General features: G+C 62.6%; 3 protein-coding genes across 5 annotated transcripts in view; 1 reads left to right on the forward strand and 2 right to left on the reverse strand.

The window, feature by feature from the left end:
- The first annotated feature begins 225 nt into the window (after window positions 1-225).
- Window positions 226-10,909, forward strand: IDH3G (isocitrate dehydrogenase (NAD(+)) 3 non-catalytic subunit gamma). Of its 3 annotated transcripts, XM_059837445.1 has the most exons (13): window positions 226-378; window positions 1,003-1,059; window positions 1,186-1,197; window positions 1,600-1,697; window positions 2,235-2,347; window positions 3,425-3,485; window positions 4,101-4,233; window positions 5,946-6,079; window positions 8,279-8,381; window positions 8,464-8,610; window positions 10,148-10,242; window positions 10,520-10,580; window positions 10,703-10,909. In XM_059837445.1, the coding sequence occupies exons 1-13, from the start codon at window positions 316-318 to the stop codon at window positions 10,781-10,783; spliced, it is 1,158 nt and encodes a 385-aa protein (XP_059693428.1). In that variant the 5' UTR covers window positions 226-315; the 3' UTR covers window positions 10,784-10,909. The 3 variants fall into 3 exon arrangements, 2 of the variants coding, with proteins under 2 accessions (XP_059693428.1, XP_059693429.1); XR_009485168.1 differs by lacking the exon at window positions 10,148-10,242 and having other exon boundaries at window positions 10,703-10,790; XM_059837446.1 differs by lacking the exon at window positions 1,186-1,197 and having other exon boundaries at window positions 10,703-10,908.
- Window positions 10,910-10,914: 5 nt separating this feature from the next.
- LOC132322734 (keratin-associated protein 5-4-like) lies at window positions 10,915-12,393 on the reverse strand. Its single transcript, XM_059837438.1, has 4 exons — window positions 12,367-12,393; window positions 11,845-12,321; window positions 11,184-11,782; window positions 10,915-11,121 (listed from the first exon to the last, which is right to left on the reverse strand). The coding sequence occupies exons 1-3, from the start codon at window positions 12,391-12,393 to the stop codon at window positions 11,339-11,341; spliced, it is 948 nt and encodes a 315-aa protein (XP_059693421.1). The 3' UTR covers window positions 10,915-11,121; window positions 11,184-11,338.
- A 410-nt stretch (window positions 12,394-12,803) lies between these two features.
- SRPK3 (SRSF protein kinase 3) overlaps window positions 12,804-16,396 on the reverse strand; it is a 13,877-nt gene continuing 10,284 nt past the window's right edge. Inside the window, exons 12-16 of the mRNA XM_059837439.1 lie at window positions 16,028-16,148; window positions 15,128-15,235; window positions 14,959-15,028; window positions 14,293-14,385; window positions 12,804-13,182 (exon numbers count right to left, since the gene is read on the reverse strand). Coding sequence (XP_059693422.1) covers window positions 12,998-13,182; window positions 14,293-14,385; window positions 14,959-15,028; window positions 15,128-15,235; window positions 16,028-16,148 — 577 coding nt within the window. The 3' untranslated portion in view covers window positions 12,804-12,997. The remainder of the gene's footprint in view (window positions 13,183-14,292; window positions 14,386-14,958; window positions 15,029-15,127; window positions 15,236-16,027; window positions 16,149-16,396) is intronic.

The raw sequence follows: 16,396 nt of genomic DNA on the forward strand, positions 1-16,396 counted from the left end.
GGCCGCAGCTCTTCCCGCCCGTTATCAATTGGGGATTTTTTGTTTCGCCCTCGAAAGGAAGCGCAGATGGGGAAAGGGCTCCGCGCTCGGTGTCGCCGTTCCGTGACAAAACGGCGTGGGCGGTGCCGCCTTTCTCGCCTCCCACCGTGAGGCCTCACGCCAGCGCCGCTCCCAGGCACAAAATGGCCGCCGCGGCGTGAGGGCGTGACAGCGGGCGGGGCAAGAACTCTCGCGAGAGTTGGACCTTATCGCCCTATCTCCTCGCGTGGGCGGTGACGAGATCTCGCGAGAGCTTGTTCCGCCGGCGGGAGCATCATGGCGGCGGCGTTGACCGCGGCGCGGCGGAGGGTGATGCGGACCGCGCTACGGCCGCGCGCGGTGAGTGACCAATCAGAACCCGGTCCGCCGCCTACCGGGCCCCGCCCCCGCCGGTTCCCGCCGGTTCCTGCCCGTTCCCGGCCGTTGCCGGCGGTTCCCGCCGCACCGGCGGCGTGTGATTGGCTGGCGCGCCGACGGGGGCCGGGCGGCCGCCAGGAGAGGAGGGGCCTGGAAGCGGCGGACCGGGCTCTGATTGGTTACCCTGGGGGTGTGGCGCTATTTCACGAGTGGTGATTGGCTAGAACGCTCAGGGTGTGTGGGAGGGCCAGCGCTCCGCGCTGTGATTGGTTGATATTTATGGAAGGGGCGGTGCCTGGGGCTGAACCATTGCGGGGTCGTCAAGGCGGGGGGCGGGCGTGGCCAAAGGGGGTCCGGGGGGGTGGTTTGGGGGAGTCCCGGGCCTGGAATTCCCTGGGGAAAATCCCCAGGACCCCCCAACTCTCCTCCCTGCGAAGTTTAATTAACATATTTTAATTAATGAGGAGTTTTGCAGCAGTCTTGAACCATTGGGGGGGGGATTCTCTGGTGCTGTTTTGGGGAGGGGGCTCTGAACCCTTCTGGGGGGGTCCTGGGGCCTTTTGGGGTCTCCCCCCCCCCAAAGTCCCGGGACCCCTCCGGTTCCAGGTGTGGATTCCTCGGGCCGGGATTTCCCACACTGTGGAACGGCTCCACCTCCCCTCCGTGAGTGCCCCGCCCCCTCCCCAAAAACCCCACCCCCCCCAGAAAACCCCACCCAAACCCCCAAATTTTGGGGGGGGGTCCCCAATTTCTCATTAATTGTTGCATTTTCTCACCCCCCCCCCACAGCAACGGAGCATCGTGAGTACCCCAAAAATCCCCGGGGGGGGGGTCCAAAAATCCCCTGGGGGACCCCAAAAATTCCTGGGGGGGCCCAAAACCACAAGGGGGGGGGATCCTAAAAAATAATGGGGGGGGGGGCTAAGAATCAATGGGGGGACCCCAAAAATCACTGGGGGGTGGTTCAGAAATCACCAAGGGGGGGTCCCAAAAAAACTTGGGTCCCAAAAATCACCGGGGGGGGTCCCAAAAAGAAATGGGGGGGGTCCCAAAAATCATCGGGGGGGGGGCCCCAAAAATCATCAGGGGGGGCCCTAAAAATCACTGGGATTGGGAAAATCGGGAAAAGGGGGGGGGAGGGGACAGCAGGGAGGGGTTGAAGGGGGGGAGGGGACCCCAAATTTGGTGTCACCCCCCTCGCAGCCCCCTCCTGCCAAGTACGGGGGTCGGCACACGGTGACGCTGATCCCCGGGGACGGCATCGGGCCCGAGCTGATGCTGCACGTCAAGGAGGTGTTCAGGTGAGGGCCACGCCCCCAAATATGCAAATGAGCCCCCCTGAAATGAATTAATTGTTAAAAACGTCGTGGAGTCTGTGGGGCGTGGGAATGAATCAGTGGGAATGGAAAGGAGCCCCCAAAAGTGGGAATGGAGCCCCAGAAAGGGAGGAATCCACCCCAAAATATGCAAATGAGGGGCAAAACACAAATCAAAGCTTAAAATATGCAAACAAATCAGGAGAATGGGACACCTGGGGTGACTTTGGGGTGCCATTTTGGTGCCATTCTGTCCAATACTTTTCCATTTTGTTCAATTTTTTCCCTTTTTTTTGCCATTTGGGCACCATTTTTTCTCATTTTCTGCCATCTTGGTCCCATTTCGGTGCCATTTTGGTCCCATTTCGGTGCCATTTTGGTGCCATTTTCTGCCATTTTTTCCCATTTTGGTGCCATTTTCTGCCATTTTTTTCCATTTTGGTGCCATTTTGTGCCACTTTTTTCCATTTTGTGCCATTTTTTTTGCCATTTTCTGCCCTTTTGTGCCGTTTGTGTCCCCAGGCACGCGTGTGTCCCCGTGGATTTCGAGGAGGTTCGGGTGAACTCGGAGGCGCCCGAGGACGACGTGCAGAACGCCATCACCGCCATCCGCCGCAACGGCGTGGCGCTCAAGGGTCAGGCCTGCAGCTGGGCCTAAACCAGGGCTGGGCCTAAACCAGGGCTGGGCCTAAACCAGGGCTGGGCCTGGAGCTGGGCCTAAACCTCAGAGCGGGGCCTAAACCAGGGCTGGGCCTAAACCAGGGCTGGGCCTAAACCCAGAGCGGGGCCTGCAGCTGGGCCTAAACCTCAGAGCGGGGCCTAAACCAGGGCTGGGCCTAAACCTCAGAGCGGGGCTTAAACCTCAGGGCTGGGCCTAAAACCAGAGCTGGGCCTAAATCAGGGCTGGGCCTAAACCCAGAGCGGGGCCTAAACCAGGGCTGGGCCTAAACCCCAGGGCTTGGCTTAAACCAGGGCTGGGCCTAAACCAGGGCTGGGCCTAAACCCCAGGGCTGGGCCTAAAACCAGAGCTGGGCCTAAATCAGGGCTGGGCCTAAACCCAGAGCGGGGCCTAAACCCCAGGGCTTGGCTTAAACCGGGGCTGGGCCTAAACCAGGGCTGGGCCTAAACCCCAGGGCTTGGCTTAAACCAGGGCTGGGCCTAAACTCCAGAGCTGGGCCTAAACCCAGGGTTGGGCCTAAACCCAGGGCTGGGCCTGGAGCTGGGCCTAAACCCCAGGGCTGGGCCTGGAGCTGGGCCTAAACCCCAGGGCTGGGCCTAAACCCAGGGCTGGGCCTAAACCCTAAGCTCATTTTAGCGCTGGGCCTAAATCCTAAATCTCATCCTAAATCTGAGCCCAAATCCCCAAATGTGATCCTAAGTCTGATCCTAAATCTGATCCTAAGTCTGATCCTCACTCCCAAATCTGATCCTAAATCCCAGAATCTGATTCCAAATTTAAGCCCAAATCTGATCCTAAATCTGATCCTCAATCCCCAAATCTGAGCCCAAATCTCAAAAATCTGATCCGAAACCCCCAAATCTGATCCTAAATCCCCCAAATCTCCCCCAAATCCCCCCAAATCTCCCCGAATCCCCCCAAATGCCCCCCAAATCCCCCCAAAATCCCCACAAATCCCCCCCAAAATCCCCAATCCCCCCCAAACCCCCCCAAATCCCCCCAAATCCCGGCTCTGACCCCGTTTTCCCCCCAGGGAACATCGAGACCAACCACAACCTCCCCCCCAGCCACAAATCCCGCAACAACCTCATCAGGTCAGCCCTGGGGGGCTCATTTGCATAACTGGGGGCTTGATTTGCATCTTTTGAGACTTCATTTGCATGTCTTGGGGGTTCAATTGCATTTTGGGGTTCATTTGCGTGTTTTGGGGTGTTGATTTGCATGTTTTGAGTATAAATTTGCATATTTTTGGTTAACATTTGCATACTTGGGGTTCATGTACCTGACTTGGCTGTTCATTTGCATATTTGGATGGTTCATTTGCATAGTTGGCTGTCGGTTGGTGTGTTTGGGGGTTCTTTGCATGTTTTAGGGATTCATTTGCATATTTTGGGGTCTATTTGTGCAATTTGGGGTTAATCTACCTGCTTAAGGGATTCATTTGCATGTTTGGGGGTCAATTTGCATGCCTGGGTGTCGATTTGCATGGTTTTGGGGCTAATTTGCATGTTTAGGGGCTCATTTGCATATTTTGGGGCTTCCCTGCACCTTTCAGAGTTTCATTTGCACCTTTGGAGTTCCACTTCAACATTTTGGGGTTGGCTTGCATAGTTTGGGGCTCATTTGCATATTTGGGTGTCTCATTTGCATATTTTAGGGGTTGATTTGCATAATTTGTGGCTCATTTGCATGTTTTGGGGCCCTGCCAGGACCAGCCTGGATCTCTATGCCAACGTCATCCACTGCCAGAGCCTGCCCGGGGTGGAGACGCGGCACCGGGACATCGACATCCTCATCGTCAGGGAGAACACCGAGGGCGAGTACAGCTCCCTGGAGCACGAGGTGTGCCCCAAAACCACCCCAAAATACCCCAAAAACACCCCCCAAACCATCCTCATCGTCAGGGAGAGCACCAAGGGCGAGTACAGCTCCCTGGAGCACGAGGTGTGCCCCAAAAACACCCCAAAATACCCCAAAAACACCCCAGAACCACCAAAAAATACCTCAAAACACCCCAAAACCACCCCAAAATACCCCAAAGATCCCCAAAACCACCCCAAAACCAGCCCCCAACCATCCTCATCGTCAGGGAGAGCACCGAGGGCGAGTACAGCTCCCTGGAGCACGAGGTGTGCCCCAAAACACCCAAAAACACTCCAAAAACACCCCAAAATACCCCCAAAACACCCCAAAACCACCCCAAAATACCCCAAAACCACCCCCCAAACCATCCTCATCGTCAGGGAGAACACCGAGGGCTTGTACAGCTCCCTGGAGCACGAAGTGTGCCCCTAAAACACCCCAAACCACCCCAAAAACAGCCCAAACACCCCAAATACGCCAAAAACACCCCCCAAATACCCCAAAATACCCCAAAACCACCCCCCAAAACCATCCTCATCGTCAGGGAGAGCACCGAGGGCGAGTACAGCTCCCTGGAGCACGAGGTGTGCCCCAAAACACCCAAAAACACCCCAAAAACACCCCAAAATACCCCAAAACACCCCAAAATACCCCAAAAACACCCCAAAACCACCCCAAAATACCCCAAAAATACCCCCAAACCATCCTCATCGTCAGGGAGAACACCGAGGGCGAGTACAGCTCCCTGGAGCACGAGGTGTGCCCCAAAAACACCCCAAAATACCCCAAAAACACCCCAAAATACCACCAAAAAATACCCCAAAACACCCCAAACCACCCCAAAACCACCCGAAAACCACCCCAAGATATCCCAAATCTCCCCCCAAAACCCACCCTGGATGTGATGTCATACCCCTGCCCCGCCCCTGCCCCGCCCATGCCACACCCTGGGGGTGATGCCACATTTGTGCCACGCCCTGGGGCTGAAGCCCCGCCCCTGCCCTGCCTGTGCCACACCTTAGGGGTGGTGCCACGCCTTCTTGGTGATGCCACACCCCTACCACACCTTGGGGGTGATGCCACGCCCTGGCTCTGATGCCACGCCCTGCCGGTGTTGCCCCACCCCTGCCACTCCCTGTGCCACACCTTGGGGGTGGTGCCACTCCTGTGCCACGCCCTGTTGGTGATGCCACACCTGTACCACGTGCACACCACATCTTGGGGGTGGTGCCACGCCCTGGGGCTGATGCCACAGCTGTGCCACGCCCTGTTGGTGATATCCCGCCCCTGCCCCACCCGTGACACACACTGGGTGTGATGCCACACCCTTGCCACACCCTATTGGTGATGCCCCACCCGAGGGTGGAGCCACACCCTGGGGCTGATGCCACAGCCATGCCACGCCCTGTTGGTGATATCCCGCCCCTGCCCCACCTGTGCCACACCTTGGGGGTGGTGCCACACCCCTGCCACGCCCTGTCAGTCATGCCCCGCCCCTGCCACACCCTGTTGGTTATGCCCCACCCCTGCCACATCCTGGGGGTGGTGCCACGCCCTGTCAGTGATGCCCCACCCCTGCCACACCCTGTTGGTTATGCCCCTCCCCTGCCCCACCCCTGCCACGCCCTGTCGGTGATGCCCCACCCCTGCCACGCCCTGTCGGTGATGCCCCGCCCCTGCCCCGCCCTCAGAGCGTGGCGGGCGTGGTCGAGAGCCTGAAGATCATCACGGCCGGGCGCTCGCGCCGCATCGCCCACTACGCCTTCGGGCTGGCCCGCACCGCCGCGCGCCGCAGCGTCACCGCCGTGCACAAGGCCAACATCATGTACGGGGGGCTTGGGGGGCTTAAAGGGGGTTTGGGGGTCCTGAAGGGGGTTTGGGGGGTCCTAAAGGGGGTTTGGGGGGTCCCAGGAGGGATTGGGGGGGCCTAAAGGGGGTTTGGGGGGTCCCAGGAGGGCTTGGGGGGGCCTAAAGGGGGTTTGGGGGTCCTAAAGGGGGTTTGGGTGGTCCCAGGAGGGACTGGGGGGTCCTAAAGGGGGTTTGGGGATCCTAAAGGGGGTTTGGGGGGTCCCAGGAGGGATTGGGGGGTCCTAAAGGGGGTTTGGGGGTCCTGAAGGAGGTTTGGGGGGTCCTAAAGGGGGTTTGGGGGGTCCCAGGAGGGATTGGGGGGTCCTGAAGGGGGTTTGGGGATCCTAAAGGGGGTTTGGGTGGTCCCAGGGGGATTTGAGGGGTCCTAAATGAGATTTGAGGGGTCCCAAGGGGCGATTGGGGGGTCCGAAAGGGGGTTTGGGGGGGGTCCCAAGAGAGATTGGGGGGTCCTAAAGGGGGTTTGGGGGTGTCAAGGTGGGGTTTGAGGGGTCCCAAGGGGGTTTGGGAGTCACAGGGGGATCCCAAAGGGATTTGAGGGGTCCTAAAGGGGGTTTGGGGGGGTTCCAAGGGGGCTTGGGGGGGTCCTAAGGGGGGTTTAGGGGGTCCCAGGGGGGATTTGAGGGGTCTCAAAGGGGTTTTGAGGGTCTCAAAGGGGCTTTGGGGGGTCCTAAATGGGATTTGAGGGGTCCCTGGGGGGTTTGGGGGGTCCCAAGGGGTGTTTGGGGGTTCCTAAGGGGGGATTGGGGGGGTTCCAAGGGGGGTTTAGGGGTCCTAAAGGAGGGTTTGGGGGGTCCTAAAGGAGGGTTTGGGGGGTCCCAAGGGGGATTTGGGGGTCCTAAAGGAGGTTTGAGGGTCCCAAAGGGGCTTTGAAGGGTCCTAAAGGGGGTTTGGGGGGTCCCAAAGAGGCTTTGGGGGGTCCTAAAGGGGGTTTGGGGGGTCCCAAAGAGGGTTTGGGGGTGCCAAGGAGGTTTGGGGTTCAGGGGGATGGTCCTTGGTGGAGTTTGGGGGGGGTCCTGAATTCTCCTGAACTCGAGGAAATTGGGGGATGGGCTGTTCCTGCAGTGCTGGGTGGGTCTGGGGGGGTACCCCTGTATTTTGGGGGTCTCACCCCCTCTGCCCCCCCAGGAAATTGGGGGACGGGCTGTTCCTGCAGTGCTGGGTGGGTCTGGGGGGTACCCCTGTATTTTGGGGGTCTCACCCTCCCTGCCCCCCAGGAAATTGGGGGACGGGCTGTTCCTGCAGTGCTGGGTGGGTCTGGGGGGGTACTCCTCTATTTTTGGGGGTCTCACCCTCCCTGCCCTCTCAGTAAATTGGGGGACGGGCTGTTCCTGCAGTGCTGGGTGGGTTCCCGTATTTTTGGGGGGGTTACCCCTGTATTTTGGGGGGTCTCACCCTCCCTGCCCCCCAGGAAATTGGGGGATGGGCTGTTCCTGCAGTGCTGGGTGGGTCTGGGGGGGTTACCCCTGTATTTTTGGGGGTCTCACCCCCTCTGCCCCCCCAGGAAATTGGGGGACGGGCTGTTCCTGCAGTGCTGGGTGGGTTCCCGTATTTTTGGGGGGGGGTACCCCTGTATTTTGGAGGTCTCACCCTCCCTGCCCCCCGAGGAAATTGGGGGACGGGCTGTTCCTGCAGTGCTGGGTGGGTCTGGGGGGGTTATCCCGGATTTTTTGGGGGTCTCACCCCCCCTGCCCCCCCAGGAAATTGGGGGACGGGCTGTTCCTGCAGTGCTGGGTGGGTCTGGGGGGGTACCCCTGTATTTTGGGGGTCTCACCCTCCCTGCCCCCCAGGAAATTGGGGGACGGGCTGTTCCTGCAGTGCTGGGTGGGTCTGGGGGGGTACCCCTGTATTTTGGGGGTCTCACCCCCCCTGCCCCTCCAGGAAATTGGGGGATGGGCTGTTCCTGCAGTGCTGGGTGGGTCTGGGGGGGTACCCCTCTATTTTTGGGGGTCTCACCCTCCCTGCCCCCCCAGGAAATTGGGGGATGGGCTGTTCCTGCAGTGCTGGGTGGGTCTGGGGGGGTACCCCTCTATTTTTGGGGGGTCTCACCCTCCCTGCCCCCCAGGAAATTGGGGGACGGGCTGTTCCTGCAGTGCTGGGTGGGTCTGGGGGGGTTATCCCGGATTTTTTGGGGGTCTCACTCCCTCTGCCCCCCCAGGAAATTGGGGGACGGGCTGTTCCTGCAGTGCTGCCAGGAAGTGGCGGCCGAGTACCCCGAGATCACCTTCCGCAGCATGATCGTGGACAACACCACCATGCAGGTGTGACCCCTCCCCAAACCCCCCCCCAGACCCCCTCCCAGTGCTCCCAGTGCTCCCAGTAACCCATCCCTGCCGTGCCCAGCTGGTGTCCCGGCCGCAGCAGTTCGATGTGATGGTGATGCCGAACCTCTACGGGAACATCGTCAACAACGTCTGCGCCGGGCTGGTGGGGGGGCCCGGGCTGGTGCCGGGGGCCAACTACGGCCACGACTACGCCGTGTTCGAGACCGTGGGTCTGGGGGCACAGGGATGGGCACCACGGGGGCACTGGGAGCACTGGGAGGAACTGGGAGCACTGGGAGCACTGGTGGGGTCCATATCTACGGCCGTGACTACGCCGTGTTCGAGACCGTGGGTCTGGGGGGAACGTGGGGGGGTCTGGGGGGAACATGGCGGGGTCTGGGGGGGACATGGGGGGGTCTGAGGGGGACACGGGGGTCTGGGGGCACAGGGATGGGCACCATGGGGGCACTGGGAGCACTGGGAGGAACTGGGAGCACTGGGAGCACTGGTGGGGTCCAGAACTACGGCCATGACTACGCCGTGTTCGAGACCGTGGGTCTGGGGGGAACATGGGGGGGTCTGGGGGGGACATGGGGGTCTGGGGGGGACACGGGGGTCTGGGGGCACAGGGATGGGCACCACGGGGGCACTGGGAGCACTGGGAGGAACTGGGAGCACTGGGAGCACTGGTGGGGTCCAGAACTACGGCCATGACTACGCCGTGTTCGAGACCGTGGGTCTGGGGGGGGACATGGGGGTCTGGGGGGGACACCACGGGGTCTGGGGGGGACACCACGGGGTCTGGGTGGGACACGGGGGTCTGGGGGCACAGGGATGGGCACCACGGGGGCACTGGGAGCGCTGGGAGGAACTGGGAGCAATGGGAGCACTGGTGGGGGCACCCAGTGCCAACTACGGCCACGACTACACCGTGTTCGAGACCGTGGGTCTGGGGGCACAGGGACGGGCACCACGGGGGCACTGGGAGCACTGGGAGGAACTGGGAGCATTGGTGGGGTCCAGAACTACGGCCACGACTACGCCGTGTTCGAGACCGTGGGTCTGGGGGGAACATGGGGGTCTGGGGGGGACATGGGGGTCTGGGGGAGACACCAAGGGGTCTGGGGGCACAGGGATGGGCACCACGGGGGCACTGGGAGCACTGGGAGGAACTGGGAGCACTGGTGGGGTCCAGAACTACGGCCACGACTACGCCGTGTTCGAGACCGTGGGTCTGGGGGGAACATGGGGGGGTCTGGGGGGAACATGGGGGGGGTCTGGGGGGAACATGGCGGGGTCTGGGGGGGACATGGGGGGGTCTGAGGGGGACACGGGGGTCTGGGGGCACAGGGATGGGCACCACGGGGGCACTGGGAGCACTGGGAGGAACTGGGAGCACTGGGTGGTCTCTGGGAGGACACTGGGGGTTACTGGGAGGATTGGGGGTTGCTGGGAGGACACTGCGGGTTACTGGGGGGGGGGGTCTCAGTGGTCCATTACTGGGTGGTCTCTGGGAAGACACTGGGGGTTACTGGGAGGACACTGGGGGTTACTGGGAGGACACTGGAGGTTACTGGGGGGATCTCAGTGGGCCGTTACTGGGAGCACTGGGAGTTATTGGGAGCACTGGGGGTTACTGGGAGGATACTGGCGGTTACTGGGAGGACACTGGGGGTTACTGGGAGGACACTGGGAGGACACTGGGGGTTACTGGGAGGACACTGGGAGGACACGGGGGGGTCTGAGCGGGCCGTGCCCCCCAGGCCACGCGGAACACGGGCAAGAGCATCGCCAACCGCAACATCGCCAACCCCACGGCGGCGCTGCTGGCCGCCTGCATGATGCTGGACCACCTGCGGTGGGCGGGGCCACGCGGAGGGGCGGGGCTACCGGGAGGGGGCGGGACCACCTGAGGGGGTCGGCAACAACTGGGAGGGGGTGGGGTCCTTAAAGGGGGTGTGGCTTCCCGGGTGGGAGTGGCTTTGAAAGGGGCGTGGTCTAGTTGGTGAAGATCCCGTGGGAGGAGCTGGGTGAGGGGGCGGAGCTTCGGTGTACATCTGGAGGGGGTGGGGCTTCGCTTCTGTGGTTGGGTGGGGGTCGCTGATGTGGGTGTGGTCTGTTTGCCCCGCCCCCAGGCTGCATAACCACGCCTCCACCATCCGGAAGGCTGTGCTGGCCTCGCTGGACGACCCCCGGGTAAGCCCCGCCCTCACCTGCCCAAGGGGTGTGGCCCCAAAACGGTGGGCGTGGCCATAGCCCTGCCTGGTGGGTGTGGTCCCGCCCCTGTGGGCGTGTCTCTGACGTGGCCCCGCCCCCAGACGCACACGCCGGACATCGGGGGCCAGGGCACGACGTCGGGGGCGGTGCAGAGCATCATCGGGCACCTGCCGCGGGGCTGAGCCGGACACACGGACACGGGGGGGGCGGTGGGACCCCGAACGGCCCCGGGACCCCCCCGGAACGGCCACGGGACCCCCTGGAATGGCCCCAGACCCTCCCGGAACGGCCACGGGACCCCCTGGAATGGCCCCAGACCCTCCCGGAACGGCCCTGGGACCCCCAGAACACCCCCAGGATCACCTGAAGCACCCCTGGGACCCCCAGAACACCTCCAGGACCACACCTGACACCCCCGGGACCCCCAGAACACCTCCAGGACCACACCTCACACCTCCAGGACCACACCCTACACCCCCAGGACCCCCAGAACACCCCCAGAACAGCTCCAGGACCACACCTCACACCTGCAGGACCACCAGAACACCCCTAGGACCCCCCAGAACAGCTCCAGGACCACACCTGACACCCCCAGGAGCACACCTGACACCTCCAGGACCCCCCCAGAACACCCCCGGCACACCACAGCACCTCCAGGACCTTTAGGACCACGATGCCTTTCAGGACCCCAAAACAGCTCTGACTCCCCCAGGAGCTCCTAGGACCACACTGAACACTCACAGGACCCCCCTGGAGCCCCCTGGAGCCCCCCCGGGATCTACAAGGAACCCCCAAACCCCCCACAGGACCCCAATGAACACCCCAGGACCACCAAGAGCCCCCCAAACCCCCCACAGGACCGCCAGGAGACCCCCAAACCCCCCACAGGACCCCAATGAACACCCCAGGACCACCAGGAGACCCCCAACCCCCCCACAGGACCACCAGGAACCCCCCAAACCCCCCACAGGACCCCAATAAGCACCCCAGGACCACCAAGAACCCCACAAAGGACCCCAGAAAACACCACAGGACCACCAGGAACCCCCCAATAAACCCTCCACAGGACCCCAATGAACACCCCAGGACCACCAAGAGCCCCCAAACACTGCACAGGACCACCTGGACCCCCCATAAAACCCCAATAAACACTCCAGGACCCCCCAAATCCCACACAGGACCTCAATGAACACCCCAGGACCACCAAGAACCCCCCACAGGACCCCAATGAACACCCCAGGACCACCAGGAGACCCCCAAACCCCCCACAGGACCCCTGGTACCCCCCAGGACCACCAAGAAACCCCCACAGGACCCCAGTGAACACCCCAGGACCACCAGGAGACCCCCCAAACCCCCCACAGGACCGCCAGGAGACCCCCAAACCCTGCACAGGACCACCAAGAACCCCCCAAACCCCCCACAGGACCACCAGGAGACCCCCAAACCCTGCACAGGACCACCAGGAACCCCCCACAGGACCCCAATAAACACCCCAGGACCCCCCAATGAACACCCCAGGACCACCAAGAACCCCCCACAGGACCCCAGTGAACACCCCAGGACCACCAAGAGCCCCCCAAACCCTGCACAGGACCCCAATAAACCCCCCAGGACCCCCCAATGAACACCCCAGGACCACCGGTACCCCCAATAAAGACCCCGGGAGCACCAGTCCCACCCGTGGTTTATTGCGGCGGGGGGCGTGGTGGGGGCGGGGCTAGGGGCGGAGCCAGGGGTGCTGCAGGCACTGGCGGGCCGTGGCCCTGCGGGCGGGCTCGAAGGCCAGCATGGAACCCCCCCAATAACCCCCCCAAGACCCCCCCATAAAACCCCAATAAACCCCCCAGGACACCCCAATGAACACCCCAGGACCACCAGGAGACCCCCAAACCCCCCACAGGACCACAGTGAACACCCCAGGACCACCAAGAGCCCCCCCAAACCCTGCACAGGACCCCAATAAACCCCCCAGGACCCCCCAATGAACACCCCAGGACCACCAAGAACCCCCCACAGGACCCCAATGAACACCCCAGGACCACCAGGAGACCCCCAAACCCCCCACAGGACCCCAATAAACCCCCCAGGACCCCCCAATGAACACCCCAAGACCACCAAGAGCCCCCCAAACCCTGCTCAGGACCCCAGTGAACCCCCCAGGACCACCAAGAGCCCCCCCAAACCCCCCATAAAACCCCAATAAACTCCCCAGGACCCCCCAATGAACACCCCAGGACCACCAAGAGCCCCCCAAACCCTGCACAGGACCCCAATAAACCCCCCAGGACCCCCCAATGAACACCCCAGGACCACCGGTACCCCCAATAAAGACCCCGGGAGCACCAGTCCCACCCGTGGTTTATTGCGGCGGGGGGGCGGGGCTAGGGGCGTGGCTAGGGGCGGAGCCAGGGGTGCTGCAGGCACTGGCGGGCCGTGGCCCTGCGGGCGGGCTCGAAGGCCAGCATGGGCCGCAGGAAGCGGGCGAAGGCGGCCGCCGGCCCCCGCGGCCACTCGTACTTCTCCTGCAGCACCGCCCGCAGCCCCCAGGGCCGCAGGTGCCGGATGTGCCGCAGCTCACCTGCGGAGGGGCGGGGTCAGGGGCGGGGACACGCCCAGCTCTGGGTAATGCATGCACAGCCGGTGGGGGGAGGGGCAGGGAGGATTCTGAGAGGCCCCGCCCCAAAAGAGGAGGGTGGTCAGGATATCCTAAAAATTAGGTGGCCCCACCCATGATTAAGGGTGTGGTCAGGACATGCCCTAATCCCAAAGTGGCCCCACCCCTGATTAAGGGTGTGGTCAGGACATGCCCTAATCCCAAAGTGGCCCCACCCCTGATTAAGGGTGTGGTCAGGACATGCCCTAATCCCAAAATGGCCCCACCCCTGATTAAGGGTGTGGTCAGGACATGCCCTAATCCCAAAGTGGCCCCACCCCTGATTAAGGGTGTGGTCAGGACATGCCCTAATCCCAAAGTGGCCCCGCCCCTGATTAAGGGTGTGGTCAGGACATGCCCTAATCCCAAAGTGGCCCCGCCCCTGATTAAGGGTGTGGTCAGGACATGCCCTAATCCCAAAATGGCCCCACCCCTGATTAAGGGTGTGGTCAGGACATGCCCTAATCCCAAAGTGGCCCCGCCCCTGATTAAGGGTGTGGTCAGGACATGCCCAAATCCCAAAATGGCCCCACCCCTGATTAAGGGTGTGGTCAGGACATGCCCTAATCCCAAAGTGGCCCCACCCCTGATTAAGGGTGGGGTCAGGACATGCCCTAATCCCAAAATGGCCCCACCCCTGATTAAGGGTGTGGTCAGGACATGCCCTAATCCCAAAGTGGCCCCGCCTCTTATGATGGGTGTGGTCAGGACACGCCCCAATTCTGTGGCCCTGCCCCTTATGAGGGGTGTGGTCAGGACACACCCCTCCCGTCATGGGTGGCGCTATGAAATGATAAGCCCCACCCCTTCCCCACCCCATGACGCTGCTGAGCTCAAGCCCCACCCCCTTTCCTGTGACCACACCCCTATAAATATGACACCACCTTCACCGCCTCATTTGCATAACCCCACCTTGTCCCACCCTCACCACAACTTTATGGCCACACCCAGCTCTTAACTCTACCCTCTGGCACTCCACCCGGCCACACCTATCCCTGGCCACGCCCACAGACCACGCCCAGGCCCCGCCCTCACCTTTCCTGTTGAAGAACTCGCGGGAGTAGCGCCCCCCCAGGGCCACGTGCCGCGGGATCTCCCCCAGCAGCTCGATCACGTGGGCAATGTGGTCTGCGGGGCGGGGCACGTTGGACACGCCCCTTTTAGCCACACCCACCCACCTTTAGCCACACCCACACCGCTGCTTCAATCCTTTCTCTTCGCCCCACCCCCACATGGGGGTGGTCACATGGCCACTCCTCCATGGCCAACCCGCCAGTCCATTGGCTGCCACCCCATGGCAGGCCCCACCCACTTTTGAGCCACGCCCCTTCTTTGAAACCCCATCTCTAATGGCCACGCCCTTGGGTCAGACCACACCCTCTTGGCTCCTGATTGGCTCCCGAAGACCCCACCCCTTTTTGTATCCATGTTGGGGTGCCCCACCCATCCCCAAGGTCACACCCATCCTCGTGACCACGCCCACATCCAAGGCCACCACACCCATTCCTAAAGCCACACCCATCCCCGAGGCCACACCCTGCCTTGAGACCACACCCACATCCAAGACCACCACACCTATCCCAGCAGACACACCCATCCCAGAAACCACACCCATTCATGAGGCCACACCCATCCCATGACCATGCCCACCCAGTGACCCCGCCCACCCCGTGGCCCCGCCCACCCCGAGGCCCCGCCCACCCTCGTCTCGGCTGTACTCCTCCCCCGAGTGCGGCTCGAACAGGTAATCGCCCGTGGCCAGCTCGAACGCCTGCGGGGGCAAATGGGGGGGTCTGGGGGGGGCCAGGGCAGCCCCCTCCCCTCTCTGGGGTCCCTCAGAGCCCCCTCCCCAGCCGGGACCCCCCCTCACCATGCAGGCCGTGCTCCAGATGTCGGCGGGGGGGCCGTACCCCGCCCCCAGCAGCACCTCCAGGGCCCGGTACTGCCGCGTCTGGATGTCCTCGGTGAAGTGCTTGTGCTGGGGGGCACGGGGGTCACCCCCAGACCCACAAACACCCCCAGACTCAAAACCCCCAGACCCAAAACCCACACAAACCCACACAAACACCCCCAGACCCCACACAAACACCCCCAGACCCACACAAACACCCCCAGACCCACACAGACAGACCCACACAAACACCCCCAGACCCACACAAACACCCCCAGACCCACACAAACACCCCCAGACCCACACAGACCCACACAAACACCCCCAGACCCACACAAACACCCCCAGACCCACAAACACCCCCAGACCCACACAGACCCACACAAAACACCCCCAGACCCACAAACACCCCCAGACTCAAAACCCCCAGACCCAAAACCCACACAAACCCACACAAACACCCCCAGAACCCCCCCCAGACCCACACAAACACCCCCAAAACCCCACTCCCAGCAATCCCCTCAGTTCCCTCCCAATCCCCTCCCAGTCCCCCCCAGTCTCTCCCCAGTCCATCCCAGTCCCTCCCAGTCCATCCCAGTCACCCCCAGTTCCCCTCCCAGTTCCCATCTCAGTCCCCCCCCAGTCCCCTCCCAGTTCCCCCCATTCCCCTCCCAATCCCCTTCCAGTCCCCCCCAGTCCCTCCCATTCCATCCCAGTTCCCTCCCAGTCCCTCCCAATCCCCTCCCAGTCCCCCCAGACCCCCCCAGGTCCCTCCCAGGTCCCTCCCAGTTCCCCCCAGGTCCCTCCCAGTCCCCCCAGTCCCCCCCCAGGTCCCTCCCCAGTCCCTCCCAGTCCCTCCCAGTTCCCCCAGTCCCTCACCACCCAGCAGCCGTTGCCCAGGTCGGCGATCTTGACGCGCAGCCGGGGGGCAGCTCGGGGGTCCAGGGGGTTCTCCTGCCCCCCCGGCAGCCCCCCCCTCACCTGGAGGGGACACTGGGGGCGTTGGGGACACACCTGGGACCCCCCAGTGCCACCAGCAACCCCACCCCAAATTTCCACCCCAACCCCAAACGGCCCCTCCTGATCCCCCCCAACCCTAAAATCCCCCAACCCCACCCCAAATTCCCCCTCTAGACCCCCCCAAACCCCAAATCCCCCCAACCCCACCCCAAATTCCTCCTCTAGACCCCCCCAGACCCCAAATCCCCCCCAACCCCACCCCAAATTCCCCCTCTAGACCCCCCCAAA

The sequence above is a fragment of the Haemorhous mexicanus genome, assembly GCF_027477595.1.
Source record: "Haemorhous mexicanus isolate bHaeMex1 chromosome 35 unlocalized genomic scaffold, bHaeMex1.pri SUPER_35_unloc_4, whole genome shotgun sequence".
In the NCBI taxonomy this organism is placed as follows: domain Eukaryota; kingdom Metazoa; phylum Chordata; class Aves; order Passeriformes; family Fringillidae; genus Haemorhous; species Haemorhous mexicanus.

Coding starts and splice junctions, on each gene's coding strand:
- IDH3G (XM_059837445.1), top strand. CDS start 316: ATGGCGGCGGCGTTGACCGCGGCGCGGCGGAGGGTGATGCGGACCGCG. Junction 2,348..3,424: donor CAACGGCGTGGCGCTCAAGG/GTCAGGCCTGCA, acceptor TTTTCCCCCCAG/GGAACATCGAGACCAACCAC. Junction 4,234..5,945: donor ACAGCTCCCTGGAGCACGAG/GTGTGCCCCAAA, acceptor CCCCGCCCTCAG/AGCGTGGCGGGCGTGGTCGA.
- LOC132322734 (XM_059837438.1), bottom strand. CDS start 12,393: ATGCTGGCCTTCGAGCCCGCCCGCAGG. Junction 12,322..12,366: donor CCTTCGAGCCCGCCCGCAGG/GCCACGGCCCGC, acceptor CTCCGCCCCTAG/CCCCGCCCCCACCACGCCCC. Junction 11,783..11,844: donor GGTTTGGGGGTCTCCTGGTG/GTCCTGGGGTGT, acceptor GTGTTCATTGAG/GTCCTGTGTGGGATTTGGGG.